Source organism: Lipophrys pholis (assembly GCF_963383615.2).
Source record: "Lipophrys pholis genome assembly, chromosome: 11".
Taxonomy (NCBI): Eukaryota; Metazoa; Chordata; class Actinopteri; order Blenniiformes; family Blenniidae; genus Lipophrys; species Lipophrys pholis.
In genome coordinates this window covers 11,830,704-11,853,091 of record NC_137631.1, presented here as the reverse complement: position 1 = coordinate 11,853,091, position 22,388 = coordinate 11,830,704, and the positions used below count along the sequence as shown (strand labels likewise).

The following is a 22,388-nucleotide window of genomic DNA, read 5'->3' as shown; positions in this document are numbered from 1 at the left end:
ACACACACACACACACACACACACACACACACACACACACACACACAACAGCCCACATCTCCCAAGGTAGTATTTTAGGTCCAATGCTTTCCAGCACGCATGAATATGTCCGTCAAATGAAATATTTTAGAAGGATATGCGTTTGGTGCAAACATTTTTTCTAGGAGCCTGGTCATAAATCACAAAGAAATTACTTTTGGTAAGAAGTCAGAAGAGAAAACTATTTTAGCAACTGAATATACTGTAATTACACTGATGACTATTGCCATTCGAATGTAGAAGAAAAAAAAAAAAAGTTTTTGATGAGTCTTGAGTGGCTTGTAGTGGCCCCAGCACGCCCGCCCCTCATGGTGCCATAATTAGACGCCCGTGCGTTCCCCCTCTCTCTCACGCTGCCACCACGACTCTCCGCTCCATCACGCACGCGTCTTTTCCGCGGACACAAGTCTTTCTCTCTCTCCTCTCCTCTCTTCTCCTAATTTTTTTATTTTTTATTTTTCGGTTTGGAGCAGCATTGCCGTCGTTCATCCGCACATCCTGCACAAGAAGCCTTGTTGTCGGACACCTCTTTTCCCCTGCAGTTTGTGGGTGAAGCTCTCCTCCTCCCATGGCTCTGTGCGCACTGCTGCTGTGCGCCCTGCTCGCAGTTCTCTCTGGCCAAGGTAAGTTACCTTTCTGCACATCCAACCAACTGCGCAGCCCAAAGATGAGTGCATATCATAATAGACTAGATAAAAATGTATCTCCAACTACTTTTTTTTTTTTTTTTAAATGATTCTGTCTTTTGTTCTGTCTTAGCAATAAGGATAAAAAAAAAAAAATAAAAAAAAAGATTTCCAAAGGAAGTGATTCATTAATCTGAGGACTAGTTGGGGCATGTGGTTCAAGCTCAGCTTACAAAAAGCAGGTACTTCAGAGAGTTAGAAAGGCAGGAGGGTTAACAGTCCCCATAATTTCCTTATGCAGATCAAAAAGTCAGGTAAGTATATTGATTTTTCTTTATGTTGTACCTTTTAATGCACAACAGGTTATAATGCAGTGTAATGAGCCTAAAGCCCCCCCCCCCCCCCCCCCAAACTCTTACACCAAACCAGGTTTGTCTCATTCCAAGCAATAATTTTCCATTGAATGGCAGAGTCCTGTTTGTCAATCAATGAGATGGTATTGTATTATTGGATGATAATAAAATATATACTCTCTCTATATAGTCTACAACTGTTGTAACTGTTTCCATGAACGTGTGTTTTAATAAAATGATAGTTTTTGAAATTCGAAGTAAAATACATTTCTGGGAAAAGGCACCCTCCTGACCCCCAAACTTTCCCAGTCACTGCTTCCCCTCAAAGCACTCTGGCGCCCCCCCTTCTCAGGGGAGGCCTGCCCCAAACTTTGAAAACCCCTTGAAAAAAGTCATTTTTTTGCGCCGAATCCACACATTAAACTCCAGAAAAACCAACAGTTGCATACCTCCACAAAGTGTAATCTGAAATGTTACCTCCCTCTTATTCATCATGTTTGGTTTTTGGGCACACTTTGATCTGTTCAGTGAAAAAAAGAAGCTGTCACATCACATGACAAGTGTTGAAGTGCCATTTTCTCATGAGCTGTGAGGTGGGAGTTCTCACAGCCACCCCAGTTTTCTGTACTTTCTGCCCTGCGAGTCAAAGGCCATGGTTCTTGGTATGCTGTGACGAGATGTCAGGAACAGCCACTGTCTCACCGGGACAAGAGGGTCCAGACAGAAGGGTGTGATTTACACTTTAGTGCCCACAGCAGGGTCACCAAGGCCCAAGATGAGCCATATCCAAATGCTGCCACACATGGGGCTGTTTTCACAGTCAGCAGGGGAACTTTCCTGCATTCTTTGTCAGGGGTTGCATCCCAGGTCAGTTTGGAAGAAAATTCAGGGAAGTGTCAGCTCAAAGAGTTACCGGGTAGTGTGCCATTAAGTTGTTTGGGAATTACACTAACATTTCCACATGTCCTATAGCTATAAATCTTCTCTTACCAGTTTGCAATAAAAAAAAAAAAGATGTTTTATTCTCCTAAGTAATCAGGAATGAAAGACTCTATATCAATTATTTATGATATTAGCTTTATTTTATGGAAATGTAATGAAAATAAATAAATAACTTCTAATGAACAACCGTAGGTGTAACAGGTCTGACAATTGCAGCTCTTTATAGGAGGACATAAGGTGACACAAAGTGAAAGTGTGCACCCAGGATTCCTCTGATAATGGTTTTCTTGCCAATGGATCCCAGCACACTTTAATAGGAAAATGTGAAAGTCCCTAGGAAATCCTACAATAGCTACGAATATGCTGCTTGGTCTAAGATTATCCTTGTGTGCAATCTTAGAGTTAATAGCATGAGATTTGATCCGAGGTCTGGGAAGAGTGTTGAGTTTTGAATCCAAAACTGTTTAAAATGGATGTTTCCCTGTTTGGTTAACAGACATAAAGGTAGATAGTTTGATAGTTGAATAAAAAAATAAATAAATCCACTAAAAACCAAGAGTGCTGCTTATAAAAGAAATAGAAAACTTTTGTTATGATGTGTGGTCCAGGCCAGCTACTCCATCTGGGCGGAGCTCCACCATCAGGCTCATTAAGCCTTGTTTACATGAGTTGTCTAGACGCAGGCAAGCCATGTGCTCCTCTGCCAAGACAGAATGGCCCGAGCAGCAACGTCATCCAAAATGAAAAGTAGACCTTTCCAGGCAGACAATACATCACGGAGACAGAGACACACGGCAGACTGCATCTAAACCGGAGCATGGCTGCGCCTGGTCTGCTTCTTTTGATAAAACGCAAGAAGCCACACGGTTCTGTTCTTTCAATTTGGGTTTTGCAAAGCGCCAGACGGTGGTGGCACCGAAATGACCATGATTCTTCGAAGAATCAAGTCATTTATCAGCACAGAGCTACTGTGGGGTAGAAAGGTCCTGCATGAATCAGTGGGAAGAGTTGTGAGTTAGTGACCAACTATTTCTGTCAATTGAAATACATTATGTATTTCATTGGCGAGAAAGAAGTTAACATTAGTAATTCTGTGGAATCTGGAAAGGCACTTTCTGGATGTCTTTTGAGTTTTAATGCAAATCACGTGTTTTGGCAAAAGGATGCCACTTACTGGAAGGGGTCAAATAAGTAAAAAAAAAAAAGAAAGAAAGAAGAAAACCCCACGACCAAGTTTTAAAGTCAGTAACTTTATCCGAATTATTAGTGCAACTTTGTGATTAACAATACCAGCTAAATATTTATTGCTGATTTTATTGGAACATCCAACAGAAAAAGAGAAACGGGGCATGCTGAGTATTTCAATGTCAACAGCTTTTAAAATACCATTTTGTTTCATCCAGCTGCTACAAGGTTTATTGGCCCGAGGATTTACGGATGTGCCAAACTTACAGATTTCAGTCGTGAGTCAGCTAATGCAGTAATAACTCCCTTATTCGTATTCACCCAGTTCCACCAGATTAAGCATCCTTTAGAAGCTGCAGTTTGTTGTTTTTGCGATTTCTTTAATAGACTCACTTTCTTTAATACATTTGAACCGATATTGTCCTGCTTGTGTATATTGACAAACTCTGTGCTGTTGTACCGTGCCCATAGGGAGTTAGAGATTTTGTTATAGTGTGAGAGGCTGAGGCAACCCCTCACACCACCACCACACATTCAATACTCCAAAAAAGGAATTCCCCCGAACCCCTATTCTCTGGCACCCACATTTAAATACGTACATTCTGTTGCTCCACAATTTATCCAGAATAATGGCTATTCCTTCTTCCATCTCAGACTGACATTCTTGATTTAATGGTTATAGTAAAATTCCTCCTGCCCCTCCAGGAGAAGACAGCGAAGCTCTGATGAGTTCTGCTCCAGACACTTGTCCTCCCTCCCTAATCTATCCTATTTGGCAAAGTTTCTCGCTCCTTCCACACCTCTCGCTGCAAATGTTTAGTCTCAACAGATGTGTTTTTCACAATCAATATTGTCATATTAGAATTCTGGTATTCTGTCACAGTTCACAGTGAGTCTGTCATGCCTTTTTGCTCTCTGCTCTTAGGCGACATATTTCTAATGGCAATTTGGCGTACTGATTCTGGTTCAAGCCGTAAAAAAAAAAAAAGGAAAAGCCCAAGAAGTCAATCTGCCAAAGCTATTTCACGTTTGGCAGATCACAAAAACCACAGGCGAATGAATGTGCTTGATGTGATTGCGACTCCTGATTGTTTACAGAGTTGAGGCATTCCACAATCTCTAATCCACATGGATAAACAGCCAGATCACCCCAGGGTTGGTTGGGCTCCAGTCAGAAAGCCTCTCTCTCGTGTCTGCAACAACACGGCCATCATTCATTGTCTTTGGCGAAACAATACCCTAAGGCTGTTTAAATTCTCAGACACATTTTTAAAATTTAGTTTTTTTTCCAGGATGCAAGTCAAATTGCTTCAGAGAATAATTGTCATTTAGTCTTTCTGATTTAATTTGAGGGAAAACAGGCTTTATATAAAGAGGAAGACCGATGTCTCAATCCACTTGTTTTTCTCACATCTTGGTCAAAACGTCTCTGCAGAACTTTGTTCCTGACTATTACATTCATTGTGTAGTGCTATGATGGGAAATGGTAAGCAACCGGTTTCAAACCAAGTATGTTGTCAGCTCAGGCAGGTGTTCGATACAGAGGCAGCAATGTTCCAGATGGGTCTGCACAAGCTCCATCCAACTGGGATTAATCTAATGTCTGTTGTCTAATGTCTAATCTATGTCATACAAAGCATGTAAAGAGAGTAAAGAGCTGCCAACTCTTACGCATCAAAAGTAAAACTCAACCTAGAAACTGAACTCTGAGGTCCCACATGCCACAAAGCAAATGAAATAGGATGTTGATGCTGGGCGTCCTCAGGAAATTCACTTTAGAAATGTATGTCATTCGTCTTAGATTCAGAGGCAATAGAAAGCACTACTGGGTTTTTTTTTTTTTGTTGTAGTTAGTGTGTAACCTGTTACACTTGGTTGTTCCCTTTGATCACTATTTTTTTTATTACACCTGCACAACTGGCAGTTTATAAATGAAATAAGTATTTATTTTTATTACATTTTTGTCCAGTTTAGTTGTTTTTCATTGGGATTTCTTGTAAGACATTAGAGGACATGGGGCTTTTAAGGCATGTACACCCCTCTCAGGCTTCTACACAAATCACATCCTGGCTACAAATAAATAATTCCTTCCTGTGTGTGTGTGTGTGTGTGTGTGTGTGTGTGTGTGTGTGTGTGTGTGTGTGTGTGTGTGTGTGTGTGTGTGTGTGTGTGTGTGTGTGTGTGTGTGTGTGTGTGTGTGTGTGTGTGTGTGTGTGTGTGTGTATAGAAACACCACTGGTCTCCCTGGAGGACTGCTGTAAAGGTGGCCAGAAGCATGGCAATGATAATGAAGACTGCACGACTCTCCCTCTTATATCCTCGTCGACCACGTGCAGGTAAGCAGGTGCTCCTTGGTCCTTTGCTGTCAGTTATTGAACACCCTATAACATTTCAGTGAATCGAATACTCACTCTGGGCTTGTTCAGATTTACAATTCATTAAATACGGCATCCTTTGTCACAGCACTACTCTTTCTATCTACACCACAGAAGCTCCTGCAATATCGGGCCCGAGGGATTTGGGCTGCGTTGTGTACGAGGGAAATGTCTGTAGGGTCTCAGTGAGAGATTGCTTTACCTTACTCCCATAAATCTCTAGGCACATTATTCACTTCACGTGAGAGCAGGAAACACTAATAGTGATGGGATAATAACAGGCCTGCTGGTAACCCTAGAAGGTGTGCTGCCACAGGTTCAGGGATCATAAGCCAGGGAGATCGGCTGTGAACACTGATGGCAAACACATTTGCCGTAGCCACTCGAAGTGATCCCAAATTTGTCTAAATTATAGAGCGAGGGGAAGAGAGGAAAAGGGCAGGGATTTGTGGGGGAAGATGGGTGTATTCGGAGGCTGAAAATGGGTTGAGGGGGGGTCAGAAAAGGGGTTGTTTTATAATCCCAGGAAATACCGTAGAGGTGAAACTCGACATTAGAGGGAGGATGGAGAGAGAGGCAATAACAGGAAATCTGAACGATTACTTTAGCCACCAATGAAATAAAAAAGAAGGGCAGGGGAAGAGTGGGGAGAGGACACAAAAAAAACAGGAGCGTGACTTTGCCCTTAAAAGGTTCTGCAGAGGAGGTGTGGGCCTTAAGATGGGTTGAAGCTTCAGAGTAGTTTATGTGGAAAGAAAATTCTGGTAAGGATTGATAAAGAGGTTTGTTGGAAATGAGAGAGAGAGAGAAGTAGGGGGTGGAGTGGTGTCTTTTTTATGTTTTCTGTCTTGTAAAGCTGCAGTAAGACAGAGACCTAGACCAGACAGAAACAGTCTTCCTGCCTTAACTGATTGGATTAAAACACAGACACAGCGGATTCTACCAGATACAATAAAATCTGATCTGAACAGGAATTATTGCAGATATTTTGAAAAGAAAAATAGCTGTTTTTACCCAAACACACTGCTTTTGACCTTTAAACAGACGTCACGGTGTCATCAAGTATTCCATGATCCTTATTTCCCACGTCAACGGATGCATGTTAAAGCTCATTTAGTCTGTAACATGTCAGCACTGATTTCCGAGTGGTTCTGCCCTGGTGATGTCAGAGACTGCAAACGAACTCCACGCGGTGCTCATCACCCACTTGGGTCGCCAACTCTACTTCATTCCTATCCAATGCAGCACCCTTATTGTGAAGGGACTGGTTTGTTTTAGTTAGTGAGAAGATGTGAAGTTGGACAAACGTACTCCTCGGGACTAAAATGTTGATTTAACTTGGCTCCGAAAACAATGAACCAAGGGCTTCAGGGAGTGCTGCTCGATCCAATTTAGGCCAGTGAGGTCAGCATCACAACACACAACAAGCCTCCAGTGCCTCGCCCTCAATCCACTCAGGACTTACTTAGCCCACTCATGCCCACTCAGCCATGCATTTTTTTTGAGTGACATGAGACGCCCGCCAGCCTCGCCTGAGGCTGATTTTAATAGGGTAAATCTTGAAGGCAGAGCTGCTGTGCCACAAGGAGATCATTGCTAGAGTCGAGCTTAAATTCAACACCTGTGTTTTCCACTCCTCCTCGCTGACAGGATTGTGCAGGAGCAGTGCTGTGTAACCGTGCTGGAGGATAACATGTGCACCACTGGTATCAACGTGGCCAAACACCAAGGCGTCTGTTACTCCTTACTTGCCAACTCCTGCGAGACCAAGATTACAAAGGTACCTGAAACTGTGTGCACACCTACATACATACGCACCTGCTAAACTTAGGTTTAAGTCACTGAGTGGAACAAAGCCTGGTAATCTGTACAGTACATCAGTTTGGAGGTGAGTGATTGATGATTGTGATGGCATATGCCTCAATGCAGGATGAGACACGTCACTCCAGGGAAGAGTGGAGCTGGCTCTTGTCAGATAGATTATAAATTCAGGTTCAACTGTTGAATCCTTCCCAGGCGCACAGCCAAGCACTTTCTCAGCCCCCGTCCTCTCAAGGAATATTTTGGGGCCTGTTTAATTATTTTTTTTTTATAACATATTGCACATCAACACTTTTTGAAGATGAATGCTCAGCAGTTGTCATTCTCACAGGACGAGATAATTGTCACTGGGGCAGCTTGTCTTTACTTGAGCAACAGTAAAATGCAGGTGTTGTCTAAATTGCGCACGTAAGATGGATAAAAGATTTATATAGTTGAGATGGTTTCACTCACTTTAATTGGATGAAGTCATGGGAAAGTCAACTTTGTTTTCACTATGTTTATGCTATCAAAGGTTTCCGTGAAGCAACAAAACCCCAGTGATGTCAGGAAGACCACCTAACTAGTCTATGATTTCCTCAGATATTGGATCTTAGTGTATGCTCGTGAAGATGCCGGCAATGCTCTGCTTCACTTAACTTAGCTTAACAGAAACATTTCGCCCCCCAAAAAATGTATCTGTTCTTGATCCTCTGATTTGGATAAAATTAGAAAAAAAGGTTGTGGTCAAAGTCACACTTGGGTTATGACGCAGCCAGTTGCCAGGAAACAGCAGATGCGGAAAGACACTTTACGAAGACTGCAATGCAGAGTGTTTGCTCATTAAAGGGGTTATTGTGTGTAAAAGCTTGTATTTATTTAGATATTTATGTTAATATGAAGCATTGTGACAGAGATAAATCCGTATCAGAGACATATCATCATGTCAGATTAGATCTTAGAACATATTTGATGCTTTGTTGAACATATTTTGAACTCGTCATAAAGCTGTCATTGTCCTGATAAGAGATGCTGTTCTCAACATCATTGCCTAAACACATTGGAAATTAAATACCCTGCTGTATATTTCAGGGCAACCTTTTTAAGCCCTACAAAAATTGCTCCTGAGAATTTTATTTTCTGTGTATTACCTCCCTCCTCACAATGAAATGGGATTTCCGCCCTTACTGCGTGTGCCATATTCTACCAAGAATTAAGGAAAAAGTCGTGGCTGTAACCACAATAATGTCAGCCGTTTGTTTATTGACTGCCATTTTCCAAGCCTAAAGTTTGGCTTTTTGTTTCTCTTGTTTTGTTTTTTTATCCATAAGTGGCACTGAGAGGTTGGAAATCCAAATTTGGGTTGGGACAATGACTGTTGAAAGCCCTCCTTGGTTACATGTTTTCATGACGAATACACTCAAAATACATAAAATCATCTCTGCTCTGTATTTCGGAATGATAGCAGTTCTCGTTACCTTCAGTAAGTTATCTTCAAATAACTGGATGAAATTGTATAATCTTCAGATTTTGTGGGGTTAATTTGAATACATCTTTGACTTCCTGAAAGCACTGGAACGGCTAGTCTGGCTGGGCCGGTCGGTAGAGCTTTAGGAATATCTCTGTCTGTCGCATCTACAATTCACGGTTTGGCATCTTTATGCAATAATATGTGAGTTGTTTTTGGGGTTTTTTTTGCATTACCATAATCCTTCCATCTTCTTTTGCACTTTTACATACTTTTTGTTTTTTTAGCAGGAGTGTTTAATATTGTATTTGGATTTTGTTTCTTACTTTTCTATATACTTTTATACATTTAGTTTTTATATAGCTAAAGAGCAATGCACTGTAATTGTATGTCGCCTTGGACCTGTGCAAATAGCAAAGAAGCTCTTCTCTTCTATTCTATTCTATTCTATTCTATTCTATTCTATTCTATTCTATTCTATTCTATTCTATTCTATTAGGAGATATCCTGTAGTCATGAAACATCATGTACCATCTCTCCAGTAGTAACTGGAAACATGAGAGACGTGACTCATTTTATTGTTTGTGTAATGCTCCTTTTGGACAGAGCCAGTTTGGCTTTGTCTCCATCTTTCTAATCCAGGCCCATTCTCACAATCCTTCAACTTTATATTAAAAGCGCAGGCAGGAAAGACAAGAAAGGGAGCAAGCTATATTTCCTACACAGTGTTGCTTTTAGGCCTTTTACTACGAGCTCTACATCATCATGCCGTCTTGACGGCCCATAGTGGGATGTAGGTGCAGACTGTAGTCTAGAGCTTGAGAGTGGAGACACTGAACTGAATGAAACAATCAAAGATAAAGATTGCTGATGAGTTTCTATCTTTCTGAAGGCCTATTTGAACTACAATATGTCTTTCAAATGTCACACTTTCATTTTGTTGGTATCATAAAAGTAGTTTTCTAACTTATCATTTCTCCTTCCAATTCACTACATTATTTGTGTGAATTTAAACTACTTCTCTGAGGTAAACAAACACAATCTAAGTTGATCCGGCTGGCTGAGAGAAAACATTCAGCATGGTTTTCCACAACCTTTTCAAAGTTTTCCTCTCCAGAAGTGTTCAAGGACAGACTTGAAGGCCAGCCCAGCATGCTGTACCCACACACAAACACACAAACACACTAAACACAGGCTTCAGCCACAACTGCTACTTCACTATTAGTGCAGCAGTTTGCACTGCACGCTGTCACATTTTAGGTTTACCTCCTCTCTGGAGGTGAAAATAACTGTGCCCATCCCCCTCCCCAAGAGCTCTGCGCCTCTCTCCCACCTGACTGACAATCTCATGCTGTCATAATGATTGATTAGGTGAGCAGCAGCCAGCGGGGATGATGTCATCGCATCATTGTCTTTATGTTTTCTTACTGCCTTTCTACCCTTATTTGTCTGTGCGTCTGAGGGCTGTCAGTCAGTGTGACTGCTCAGTGTTTCCCACTCCATGCAGCTGATTGAGAGCTCGACAGTGTGTCCATTCTGAAACATTCCTCAGTCTGAAATACTGTCTCTTGTTCTCCCGAAAAACATGCCACTCTCCGTCTCTTCCTCCTGGTCGATATTTTGGGCTTTACCTCTGCAGGAACATGAATTCCTTACAGGGTCCACCCCCCCCCCCCTTGTCTGTGCTCCGTGTAAAATGTCAGGATTTGCAATGCTATTTCATGTATGGTGTCTGTTTTCTGTAGATGTGCTGTGACTGTTGCCTTGTGGGGAAGGCGGCCCAGGAGCAGGGCTTGCCCTGTGATCACAGCCTCTCCATGGGCTACCAGTGTGGCCTGGTGTCTCGTGCCTGCTGTGTGCACGGAGAGTCAGAGAACCAAACTCAGCCGGCAATCACGTTGCAAAGTGAATGTGGGTAATAAAATACAGTCATAGTGGCCTTTTCGCTAAACAATGTTTAGAGATGCATTTTTTTTTCTATTCTACAGAGGGATTAAAAATAGGCTGTATGAAAAAACCCAGGAGAGGAAATCAAATGGTGTTACGCCCATGCTGCCCTCTGGTGAAATCACATGATCATTGCATGAGATTTCACAAAATCTCTTCATTCTCGTTGAGAGCCTTCACTTTTTTCCTTAAAATATTAAAAAGGACAACATTTATTTGAATTTATACACCTTTAAGCATTTAAATATTAATCACCCATATTTTATGCCCCAGCTTTAATGTGTGTGGTCTAGAGTGCGTCAAACTTGGATGAAAGCAGGAGAAACCCTGAACAGATTGCCAGTCCGTCTCAGAGATGCAGACAATCTCACAGACACACATTATCACGCCACGGGGAAATAAGAGTCACCAGAAGTCCAGAATTGAACCAGTAATATTAAACACTAATCACTGCAACAGGATATTATTGCCATCTGGCTTATTGACAGACTGTCCCACCAATCATACTTTGTGCTTAGCCACAAAATCACCTGTCATTTATTGAAGACTGTACTGCCAATGGAATCACATTTAATATATATTATTCAATAAAAGTTAAAATAATGTCATTTCAATAATGGTGTACAAAGGAAGCAGTGCTGACCATTGCTTTCTCACACAAATATACTTTACATGTGAGTAAGCTTTCACTCTTTCTCTCTTACACAGTGGTAATCAAGGAACACGTAAACGAGAATGGAGATAATTCAGTGTTGAGTGATTCATGCAATGGTAAGTTACACTAGCAAACCTAATAAACATTTGACTTATTCACACTTAAAAAGTGCAGCAATGGGTTATTAAGGCGTTTCTGTTGCCTCTTAGGGAAATGTGCTCATGTCTGCGAGGGGAACAACACTTGTGCCTGCTTCAAAGGCCACAAACTCAAACCAGATGGGATCAGCTGTGAAGGTAAATTACCTTTCTTCTCCTTTGCTTCCCCTCGCATTACATACACAGTTTAAAGTAAGGCTAATGGAATATATGTGGCCGAGCCTGATGTAACAATACTGTAGCTTTAACAGGGTGGCGGTAGTTGATCAGACTGACGTGAAAAGCTTCTCCCCTTCGCTTCTTACAGACATCAACGAGTGTTTGCTGGGAGTCAGTAACTGTCGTGCCGGAGAGCGCTGTATCAACACGGAGGGCTCGTTTCGTTGCCAGAGAGAGGTCAGCTGTGGGACTGGCTATGAACTCACTGACACCAACAACTGCAAAGGTCAGTTTCACTGTAGTCCTACGTGAAGTCTCTGCTTAAACATAGATCTGTGCACCCAATCCATCACTTTGCAGGTGATTTATTACGTATTAAAGGGCAATTCTACTGTGATGCTTCTTCCAGATATCAATGAGTGTGAGGCTGGGATCCACAACTGTGGCCCCGAACTTCAGTGCCAGAACTCCCAGGGGTCTTTTCGCTGCATCCCCAAGGTGAAGTGCGGTCCCGGGTTCATCCAGGACGCCCTCGGCAGCTGCATCGGTGAATATCTGCTCAACCATAAGCATGTTGGAGTCACACTGCAATGCATTTTGGTGCTGCTATTGATGGATAGATAATATTTTCACTCAGAATTAGTTTTTCAATTACATTGTTTGAACAATTGTCAACTACAAGTTAAAGTAGTGTGAAACCTACCCAAATAAGTCTTTGCTTTCTAAAACGACTTAAACTATTAGCTACTGTTAACCATATTTATTTGCATTGTTTAGTTGCATTTAATTTAGTGTAGCTCTGCAAAATATCTACTCTATTGTAACCAAAAGAATAGTTGATATGAAGCAAGCATTTTCTAAATAAAGGTTTACATTCAAATTGTGGGCACACACAGAAGCAATTTAGAACTTTGGAGGTAGAGACATTTTTTGTAAATTTTACTTAAGTATGAGTGATATTACAATTTTCAAAAACATATGCTGAAAGCAAACGTACCAAAAGTACAGCCTAATTTATTAATATGAATATTTGTAATGCTTTCAATCTTTTTTTTTTATATTCTACATCCTACTTAACAACATTCTTTTTGACAATTTAAGCTACTTTTAAGATGATGCTTTTATGTAATTACTCACCCACTAGAGGAACCACTAAGTAATCTGTATATTAATTGTGTGTCTTAAGTAAACGGCGACATATAACAACAATCAAGCTGATAGTGCAAGATGACATTTTGCTTCTATTGATAAGTTTTCTCAGATTAATCTTTCCATCCGTCTGTCCATCGATCTTCTAGATTGTTTTATTTTGTACAGGGTAACGTGGTGCTGGAGCCAATCCCAGCTAACTATGGATCAGACATAAAATGTATTGAAAGTACTTCAACTTTCATCCAATAACTGCTTGAGATGTTAAAAACAGAGCCCCCCCCCCTAATGTGTCAGCATTAGATCTTCATGGTTTATATGAAACTGACTGAAACCTAAATTGCACATTTCAGAATACATCAGAAAGTAGCATTCATCCTCAAGGGTTATGAAGGAACTCCAAATATCACCTGATAATATTTACATGTCATGCTGTGTACCTGCGATTCGTTAGTTTAAAGGAGATACCTTTAGTGTAGAGAGCCTGCTTATGACATGATGCGTTCATCTGTCTCTGTGTTTTCAGACATCAATGAATGTGTTAGCCAGACTAGTCCATGCCTCAGAGGACAAGTCTGTATCAACACAGCTGGATCCTACACCTGCCTGACAAACTCTCTGAACTGTGGAAGAGGATACCACCTTAGTGAGGATGGCACACGCTGCATTGGTAAGAAAAGCGCATATATTGCACAATGTGCATTTTACTAAACCTTTGCAGGTGGATGTCAGGCTGTTTGTGTTCCCTCTCTCACAGATATTGACGAGTGTAAAGGCCCTGAAAAGGCCTGTGAAGGTCATGGATGTGTCAACCAGCTGGGCTCCTACCGTTGTGACTGTGAGACAGGCTACACCTTTAACAGCATCACTCGGCTTTGTGAAGGTGAGCAGAAGTATCCAGATCCAAGTGTGTTCTTGGTGTGCAAATAATCACATGGTTTTTCAGATTTGTTTCGTGTGAATTTCATCACATTGTAGGCTCTAATGAGAACACTTTTGGACTTTGTGTTGTAGATATAAATGAATGCAGGCATTATCCTGGACGTCTCTGTGCTCACAAGTGTGAGAACATCCTGGGGTCCTACAAGTGTATCTGCACCACAGGCTTCAAGCTGGCTGGTGACGGTAGAAATTGTGATGGTAAGAGATTTTAAACAGTATGTGGCATGTACACACTTTGGTGAGATATACGGTACATGTACCCCCAGACACTCAAATGATAAAACCAGTTGTTTTTTCCTCTGAATTGCACAGCTTTTTGGTCTGGATTAGGGTTTCAGCTGAGGGATTTCAGTATGAAGTCCCGGACTTATTTCCATTTTTATTTCCTCTACTCTCCATCTGGATCTCTGATGGTAGTCATTATAGTTCAGTACGGATATGTTGTTGGCAACCTGTGTGTCCATCACTATGACAGACATCTATTTTAATATGAAATGTGTATCCAGAGTATACAGCAATTGCCCTCTGTTTATATAGCCGCATTTAAAATGACAACGTCACCATCTGGAGATGCTGGAGCCGATCCTAGATGACTATGAGTGAAGGCAGGGTACACTTTGCACAGGTCACTCGACTATCATAGTGCATGAAAAGCCTGGGGATGATGGGAGGGGAAAATGATGAGACACACTGATGCTACAGACTTGAGGAAGGTACATTGAGAAAGGACAGAGAGGAAAGACCAGAGACTACAGGAGTGATGCACATAATAGCACTGGATTCTGATATTGATTGTGTATTAAGTGAAGAAAGGAGATACATTCTTCATTAAAGGAAGTCTTTAGCTCTCCACAAAGGGAAATGGTCCAAGGCGATTTAAGGTAACATTGCATATGAATGTTTCAATTCACTCCAGTTTTATCCCATACAACTGAGCTGTCCCATTGGCACTTAAAAAAAAAAAAAATTTAAATACAGAGAAAAACCTAATAATTCCATATGTGCAAGCCACTCGTAAAGAGTAAAAGGACATGGCAGAGAATAAATTTTTTATTTTTTTTATATCAGTGGGCAAATCTATCCACACTCTGCAGATTTGTTTAGATAAGGAGCACACTTAAAAAAGAACCCTGCACTTTCACAGTCAACAATCCTGAAAGAAAAGAAGGTGCAGAGAGAAAGGACAGGACACACTAAATGAATGACATACAGTGAATCACATGCCATTTCAACATATATATTTAAAGTGAGGGGTAAAGAGAAATTCTGGTCATAAAGCACTCTAAACCTTTAATGAAGGAAATGCTTCTTGGTGACTGGAGACAGCCCTAACTAAAGCTTCATCAAATCTGCTCTTAAGAGCAGACGCTGCTAGAATCGTAAACTCTTCCATCAGTAAATAAACATCTGTAAATTGAAACGATGAGGTTCAGTGTGATCTGATCTCATATTTTCTCTGTGTAGATTTGAATGAGTGTGAAAGCAACCCGTGCAGCCAGGAATGTGCCAACGTGTACGGTTCCTACCAGTGTTACTGCCGCCGTGGCTACCAGCTCAGCGACATAGATGGCATGACTTGTGAAGGTAAAATTCTACTCAAGTAATATGCAAACATGCATGGAAATATTGATCTTTTCTGCTGCATGGCCGTTCTAGCCACAATATAAAATTGTGCTGATATGTGAAGAAGAGGCCTGGAGGTCCACACTTCTGTATATATTTAATGTCACAGCCGAACTTCATGAATGTGTCAACGTAAAGCTCTGCAAAACGTGTGACAGTGATCCTCCTTTTATAATCCCTTTTATGTTAAAACCATACAGGACTGTATGTCTGATGTATACTTTACTTTTCTATTGATAAAATGAATCACCCTGTGTATGTTTTAATCGTCTTTCCAGACATCGATGAGTGTGCCCTACCGACAGGAGGCCATATCTGCTCCTATCGCTGTCACAACACCCCTGGCAGTTTCCACTGCTCCTGTCCTGTCAGTGGATACACCCTGGCAGTAAATGGACGCAGCTGCCAAGGTACGCTGCCCTTCTGGACACTTTTAGCACTTTTTTTTTTTATTTAGTCAATTGATTTTCTCAGAACCTTTTCCACACTCTGTGTCTTGTAGATATTGATGAATGTGTGACGGCAACACACACGTGTGGTGAGAATCAGAGCTGCTTCAACGTACAGGGAGGATTCCGATGTCTGTCCTTCGAGTGTCCAAACAACTACCGTCGTGTCGGAGAGACGTGAGTATCTGATCTGTGTCTATGTGTCACACACATTTTGATGAAGAGACCACTGGCCTGACTTATTGAAGCTTTATACAAATAACAACCGGTGCAAACACGTGGAAGACGAGCTGCTGATGGTTTGCATTATGGATAGTGTCTGACAGATGTTGCAAAATGATGCACACTTGAATTTTGCTTGTTCCGTATCATAAATGTGGAACTTCAGACTTGTCTCCTGGAGGAATATATGTTATTTGATTATTGTATAATGGGATACACTACGTCTGAAAACATTAGGGTTCTTTATGACTTCTTTATGAGTTATTGTGGTGAGAGATGTTTTTTCAGCTGGCTCACGACTTTTGTTTGTGGGGTTTATGAGCTATTTCCTCTGTTGACGCAAAAAATTGAATTTGTGATAGTTTTTTTTTTTTATTCTCAGGATTTTTTCGGGTTTTAAAGATTTATTTTAAGTAATGATCAGATTTGTTTGATAACTTCCTTCAACACTATAATATCAATTTTTGTGCTTGTTGTGGCTCTACACTCCATCGCTGTTTATAGCAGATCATTAAAGCTTGTAAAACCCTCATTTAAATACTCCTCTTTATGCTTGATGTCACTCCTAGTGTAATTCACAGTTCATGAAACAGAAAGGTTAATCTATTTGCTCGAACATGCAATTTGTAAAGCTTTGTTCAAGATCTTAGTAAATCACCCCTACGTGGTCATAACTGTGCAAAACCTTCAATGTGTTGTCGGTGCTTAGAAAATGAGTGATAAAGTACATAAAGAATTCTAATATTAACAATTGATAACACACCCACAGAGCAACATCTTCATCACAATATTTTAATGGTCATCATCAGAGTTCACATACAACAGAACATGTATACCCACCCACATGGATCATTCCCCTGCATGCCCAGCATGCCCGGTGCTGGAATGACTTCATCGTAGATTTGACTGTAGCATGTTTTGTTGAAATGCATATGAATCCATTTTCAATTTGAGGTTTGACACATGTTCAAGTTGAGTTTGTGCATCCTCACCCTTGTATGGAGGAACCAGCGGCAGGATTTCTTGCATGATCTCATAGAAGGCCTAACTGGCATTATGCTGCTGAAAGTCATGTTTCTTTCACTGCATGCCATGCACGACACATGGAATTTACTCCTGGTCTCTCTTTTTCTTTCTCTTTGTGCTTGTTTTGTTCCATCTTGTCCTGCCCTGCCCCACCCCACCCCAACTCTTTTCTTTTTGCAGTCGATGCGAACGCTTGCTTTGCAATGAGTCTGTCGAGTGCCTGACCATGCCCCTGAGAATAACCTACTATTACCTCACCTTCCCCACCAACATCCCCGTCTTCACCAACATCTTCCGCATGGGCCCCTCCAATACTGTGCCTGGCGACGACATCCAGATTGCTATCACTTCTGGCAACGAGGGCGGGTTCTTCAGGACAGAGCGGATGGCCACTGGTGGCGTGATGTCGGTGGCAAAGCTCATTAACCGGTCACAGGACTTTGACCTGTCTGTGGAGCTGAAACTGCGCCGCTACGGCACAGTGACCACACACCTGGCTAAAATACTGGTGTTTGTCATGCAAGATGCGCCCAGAGTACCTTATAACCCCCTGTTAGAATAAACATAAAGGCTCACAGAGGATGTGACAGTCTTCAAAATGATGTGTCATATTAACTGCAAAATCTCACCGAGAAAAAAGAAATTCATGCAAAGTAGTTAACATTTATAGTAAAGCTTGGCGATGCAGTTTAGACTACCATATGCTGCAAAGTTTGTATTGTAAATACAAATATACTTCATGATTTTCTTGAATCTCCAGTGTGTCTAGTTCAAGGGTCTGCAACCAGGAGTTTAAGTAGCTCCTCTGTAGTGTTGTGTTTTATAATAATTTTTTTTAATCTAATTTTAATTTTGTTGCTCTTCACACAATCTCATGAAGTGATTCTTATCTTGTGGTTTACGACGACTCTACAATGATAGAATGGATCAGTAATATGTTTTGCATCTCCGCATGACCAGTACCTTTCCCCTCTGCTCCGTTAGTTAACCTGGGCTAAATCGAAGCTTAGGAAGACAATCAGAGTTTAATTTGACATAATGAACTCATTTGCCTATGAAAAGAAAATTGGAAAACAATAAATTAGTAATGAGGAAAACAGTGAAAATGCCTAAAAGTCTTGGAACTTCTTACATGCAAAAGAAACTATAGTTTTATGTGAATATAGCAAAAGTCTATATGCTAAAAGTTATACATAAATTAGTTGTATTGTTTTTATTTTGAAAGTTGAATATATTTTACGGTTGGAGACAAACTTTATTCTGTAAAAGTGACTTTCTTGGTAGTTTAAGTTGCTGACCTCTGTTCTAGATGCTTTTAAATCAACTGTTATTCCAGGCCACTTTTCTCCAATCTGTTCCCAGAATTGGTATCTGCATCACTTTATTATCTCATATAAGTCCCAAAGCAAATGCTTGTTGATCATGACACATCATTTTTAAGCATGAATACATAAATGACACAAAATCTGAAATAAAAAAGCACAACTTGTAGTTTTGTAGCATTTTTCATACTTGTTTTTCTTTAAACACAAGGAGTTAAAAGATGATTATTTAGCAGCATAAACTGGATCCAGCTGAATGTATTTTGGTGCAAAGGCATTGTAATAGACAGAACTGCAGGTGGCGTCGTAGGTCAGGGTAAATCATCAAATGGTAACAACCCAAGTCTGCCTACAACTGAGTGTAATTTGATGACGGTTGCATGATAGAGTCTGACGTGTTGCAGTACTTTATGGTTTATGTGTTGGATGAACAGTTTTCTATTAAAACTGAAATAGAAATAACACATGTGCAAATCAAATCCAGTTTTCTTTTTTTTTTTTTCTCGATAATGGTGCATTGTGAGGTTTAATCAAATACAGCAAACGGAGCAGCTGGAATGTGAGGTCCCAATCATAGACAGAGGCATGAAGATTTCCTTCACATACTTATATAATAGTTTCAATAGTGTTAGCAACAAAGAAATGCAGTGATGCATACATTTAAACTCTACAAGACAGTTTGTGATCTGATCAAAAAAATGTGGTGCCATAAGACCAGAAAATATTTAAGTACAACAATGTTATGAGTAGTTTTATAATTGTTCCCTGAAAAATGTTGAGGTTTTCCACATTAGTAATATTTTAAAGATATAAGTAAACTTCATGTCTATTTCAAATTAGCCAAGAAGGCTTCGTTTTGGCCATTTTAAAACGTTACAGTTTTCGAATTAGCAGTCAAATTGACTCGATATATATTACCAACAAATTCCAGTCATAGACCAGGCACGGCCTAATGCATTGTTCCCCCTGCTTCCTGGACGTCAGTTAGCGCACACCACAGCTACATCTTTCTGTGGCAGTTATTTTCATGCACATCTCTTTAGCTCCCATTACATTTTGGGCTTAATGTGAACTGCACAGATTTCCACTGCATACTGCGGGTGTAAACCCCAAAGCAGACAGATAATCCAAATGAAGGCTGAGTAAGTGACACGCGATGGGATGCAGTGGCAAGGAAGGGGGAAATGTGCACCAGCAGGAGAGAATATAAATAGTCTGACATGCTGTGAGGCTGCTGCCCAAGGGCTGTGGCTTATAATAACTGTAAATTCAGATGTCCTAGGTTCCTCCTGTCCTGAGCTGTCAGGCTAGTAAGGATGCACTTGGTCCCTCGTGGGGATCTCCTTAAAATAAGAGCATAGTGGCGTGCTGGAGTTTTTTCTTCCCCCTTGACATTGAGTTATGGGGCTCTGGGCTCTGGCCGGTGGTCTGAACAATTTGTGGTACGGCAACATCACCGCGCACAAAATGAATGATGCCCTGCAGTGTTTGTGTTGGGGCGTTATCAATGTGCCGACTATAAATAATAATTACCAAAAAAATAAAAGAGGCCTACGCTTGACCAGACGACTTTCATCCAAAAAGTCTGTTTTTCTTTCTGGTATGAAAGTATTGGGGTTTTTCTCCTGGGTTGGGCCACGTGAGGCATGGGGAGATGAGGAGGAAGACATGCATATGTTCCTGCGCGTGTGGATCACACACGCACGCACGCACGCACACACACACACACACACACACACACACACACACACACACACACACACACACACACACACACAACACACACACACACACACACACACACTGGGCATAAGCACAGGACAGAGAGGTTTTTTTTGGTGCAGATGCACCAACACACAGGGAGCTGTAATTACCTTCAGTTGCTGGCCCTGCTTTGAAGTGCCTGTGACTGTGTAAAGGGGCAGTTCACCCTGGGTCATTATCTTCTCGTAAATTTGCTCTCGAGCCCGGCAGCTTTCACCTCGTCCTCCAGAGCCCCGCATGGGTCTTTCTGCAGCTCAGGCCATGGTATTATAAACTCGGAGAACATTTTGTGGGTTTGGCCTGGGCCATAGCAAAACTTGGACCCACCCGCTAATTGCTAATTACAAGCCCCTACCCAGTGGTGGCTTGACTTTTTGTCAGGGGCTTCTCTTCTCACTCTCCATGAAAGGAGTCCTGCAACCCAAGCCGGCCCTGGGCTTTGAGCTGCACCAGATAGGTCTCCTGAGGAGCGCCAGATATCCACGGCTCATGACTCACAGTGTGGCTATATGGCTGCCATGCACATTAACTAGACTTATACATGGCAACTTCGATGTTTTCATAACCCAGTATAACCGTGTAGTGACTTGTCTCCTTTATGAAGGCAGAAGTTGAGTTTAATGTCTTGAATGTCATAATCGAGGCTTTCATTTGGTTTTCAAAAGTTACCCCTATTGTTTCAAAGACCTCCTGATGTATGTGGTTGTTAATGCCTTTGAAACCTCTGAAAGTCTTATGAAGCCGACAGGTGGTGAATAGTGATGCTTCAGGTGGCGTTAACTTGAGACGGAGGCCCTCCATTCCTTCCGACCTGTCACTGATTAGTCTGTGGAATAAACAAAGTCCTAAATAATAGGATGAGAGCTGACCTGGGGAGACACTGGGGAGTTGTCTAGTCATGTTGCTCACAATTTAGGAGTCTTTTAGAACACTCCCGTGCCCCATAAATCCTCCTCAAGAGATTATCTGATGTGAAGCTGGGGATGCTCAGCAAATCCAAATATTTTCCTGAACAGGTTGTGGATCATTCTCTGTGAGTGTAGTAATTCATTTCCCACACAGCTTGAAATAGCACGTCAGAAAAGCATCAATGGCAGCGAGTCTCCACAAGCAACAAAATGTTGGCTGCCCCTTGTGCTTTGGCCATTGTTGGTTTATTATCCTTCCAAACCACATAGAGTTTGATTGTTTTTGATGTTGAGTGCTAAATCCAGTGCCCCCGCTGTCTTGTTCAACTGTTGTTTGTGCAGCGGCCATTGGAGTTGTCCCACTGAGTTCTTGCAGGGGCTGCACACAACGATGCCCTGTTATTCTGAGCTTTAGAAACCAAAGGTGGTTGTCTCTGAAGTCTTTAAATAGACAGAACCTAAAGGTCAAAGGCCATCTGTGTGAATGTGTGTCTGTGTGTGAGCACGTGCGTTTTCTTTCTGTTTTTGTGGGTGTGTGTGTATATTTGCTCTCTTCTTCAGAACGGCGAGGCTTGAACGCTCTGACACCATTCGCTGTATGAAGTCCTGTCAGCCAAAAGACATTGCCTGTGTTCTGGACCCCACGCACTCCGTGTCCCACACCTTTATTTCCTTGCCCACCTTCAGAGATTTCACGAGGCCAGAGGGTACGTACAACTCAATCTCAGTTTGTATTGCATGTAGTCATGCACAACAACCACAACACAGGAAACCTGCTTTAACCCATAATGCATACAGGCTCTCAGTGCATCATAGAGACAGGGCTCGACAGGAACACCCGCCAAATGCAGGTGGGGAACAGTCTCAGCCACAATTACTAGAGAAGACAGCATGTGGAAATGATATCTTTTCCACAGTAGGAACCATGTACAACCGTGTCACAATGCAGTGAGGAACTACAAGTCCTATGAACACTGGCCGCACAACCAGTTGCTTAATCCTCTTCTCATAGGTTAATCTTGTGCACGCTTCCTGATGTCAGCAGCCAATCAGCAACATGTCTGGATTTGGATAGATGTGGAAGGTATATCTTCGCTTACTGCAAAAAACGCTCCACTCTCATAACGATTCATGAAATAACAGTCAGTCACAATAACTATACTGAACATGAAGTTGAGTGGCTAGTTACTTTTGGAAGTTTACAATCTACTGTGACTGTTGAGCAAAAAATAAATAAATTGGGTTGAGCCTTTCTAATAATCAAAGATAGCTTTGG

General features: G+C 41.5%; 1 protein-coding gene across 2 annotated transcripts in view; it reads left to right on the top strand.

Moving 5' to 3' along the window:
- Positions 1–396: 396 nt before the first annotated feature.
- The window catches only part of fbln1 (fibulin 1), a 34,094-nt gene continuing 12,102 nt past the window's right edge, over positions 397–22,388 (top strand). The window contains exons 1-15 of one of the 2 annotated variants that reach the window (XM_080474412.1): positions 397–662; positions 5,373–5,481; positions 7,171–7,300; positions 10,534–10,699; positions 11,444–11,506; positions 11,600–11,686; positions 11,856–11,993; positions 12,117–12,254; positions 13,383–13,526; positions 13,614–13,739; positions 13,871–13,996; positions 15,263–15,382; positions 15,700–15,831; positions 15,924–16,047; positions 21,674–21,819. In XM_080474412.1, coding sequence (XP_080330538.1) covers positions 608–662; positions 5,373–5,481; positions 7,171–7,300; positions 10,534–10,699; positions 11,444–11,506; positions 11,600–11,686; positions 11,856–11,993; positions 12,117–12,254; positions 13,383–13,526; positions 13,614–13,739; positions 13,871–13,996; positions 15,263–15,382; positions 15,700–15,831; positions 15,924–16,047; positions 21,674–21,819 — 1,804 coding nt within the window. In that variant the 5' untranslated portion in view covers positions 397–607. Of the gene's footprint in view, positions 663–5,372; positions 5,482–7,170; positions 7,301–10,533; positions 10,700–11,443; positions 11,507–11,599; positions 11,687–11,855; positions 11,994–12,116; positions 12,255–13,382; positions 13,527–13,613; positions 13,740–13,870; positions 13,997–15,262; positions 15,383–15,699; positions 15,832–15,923; positions 16,048–17,298; positions 18,917–21,673; positions 21,820–22,388 lie in introns of those variants that run through there. The other variant, XM_080474413.1, reaches the window with a different exon arrangement.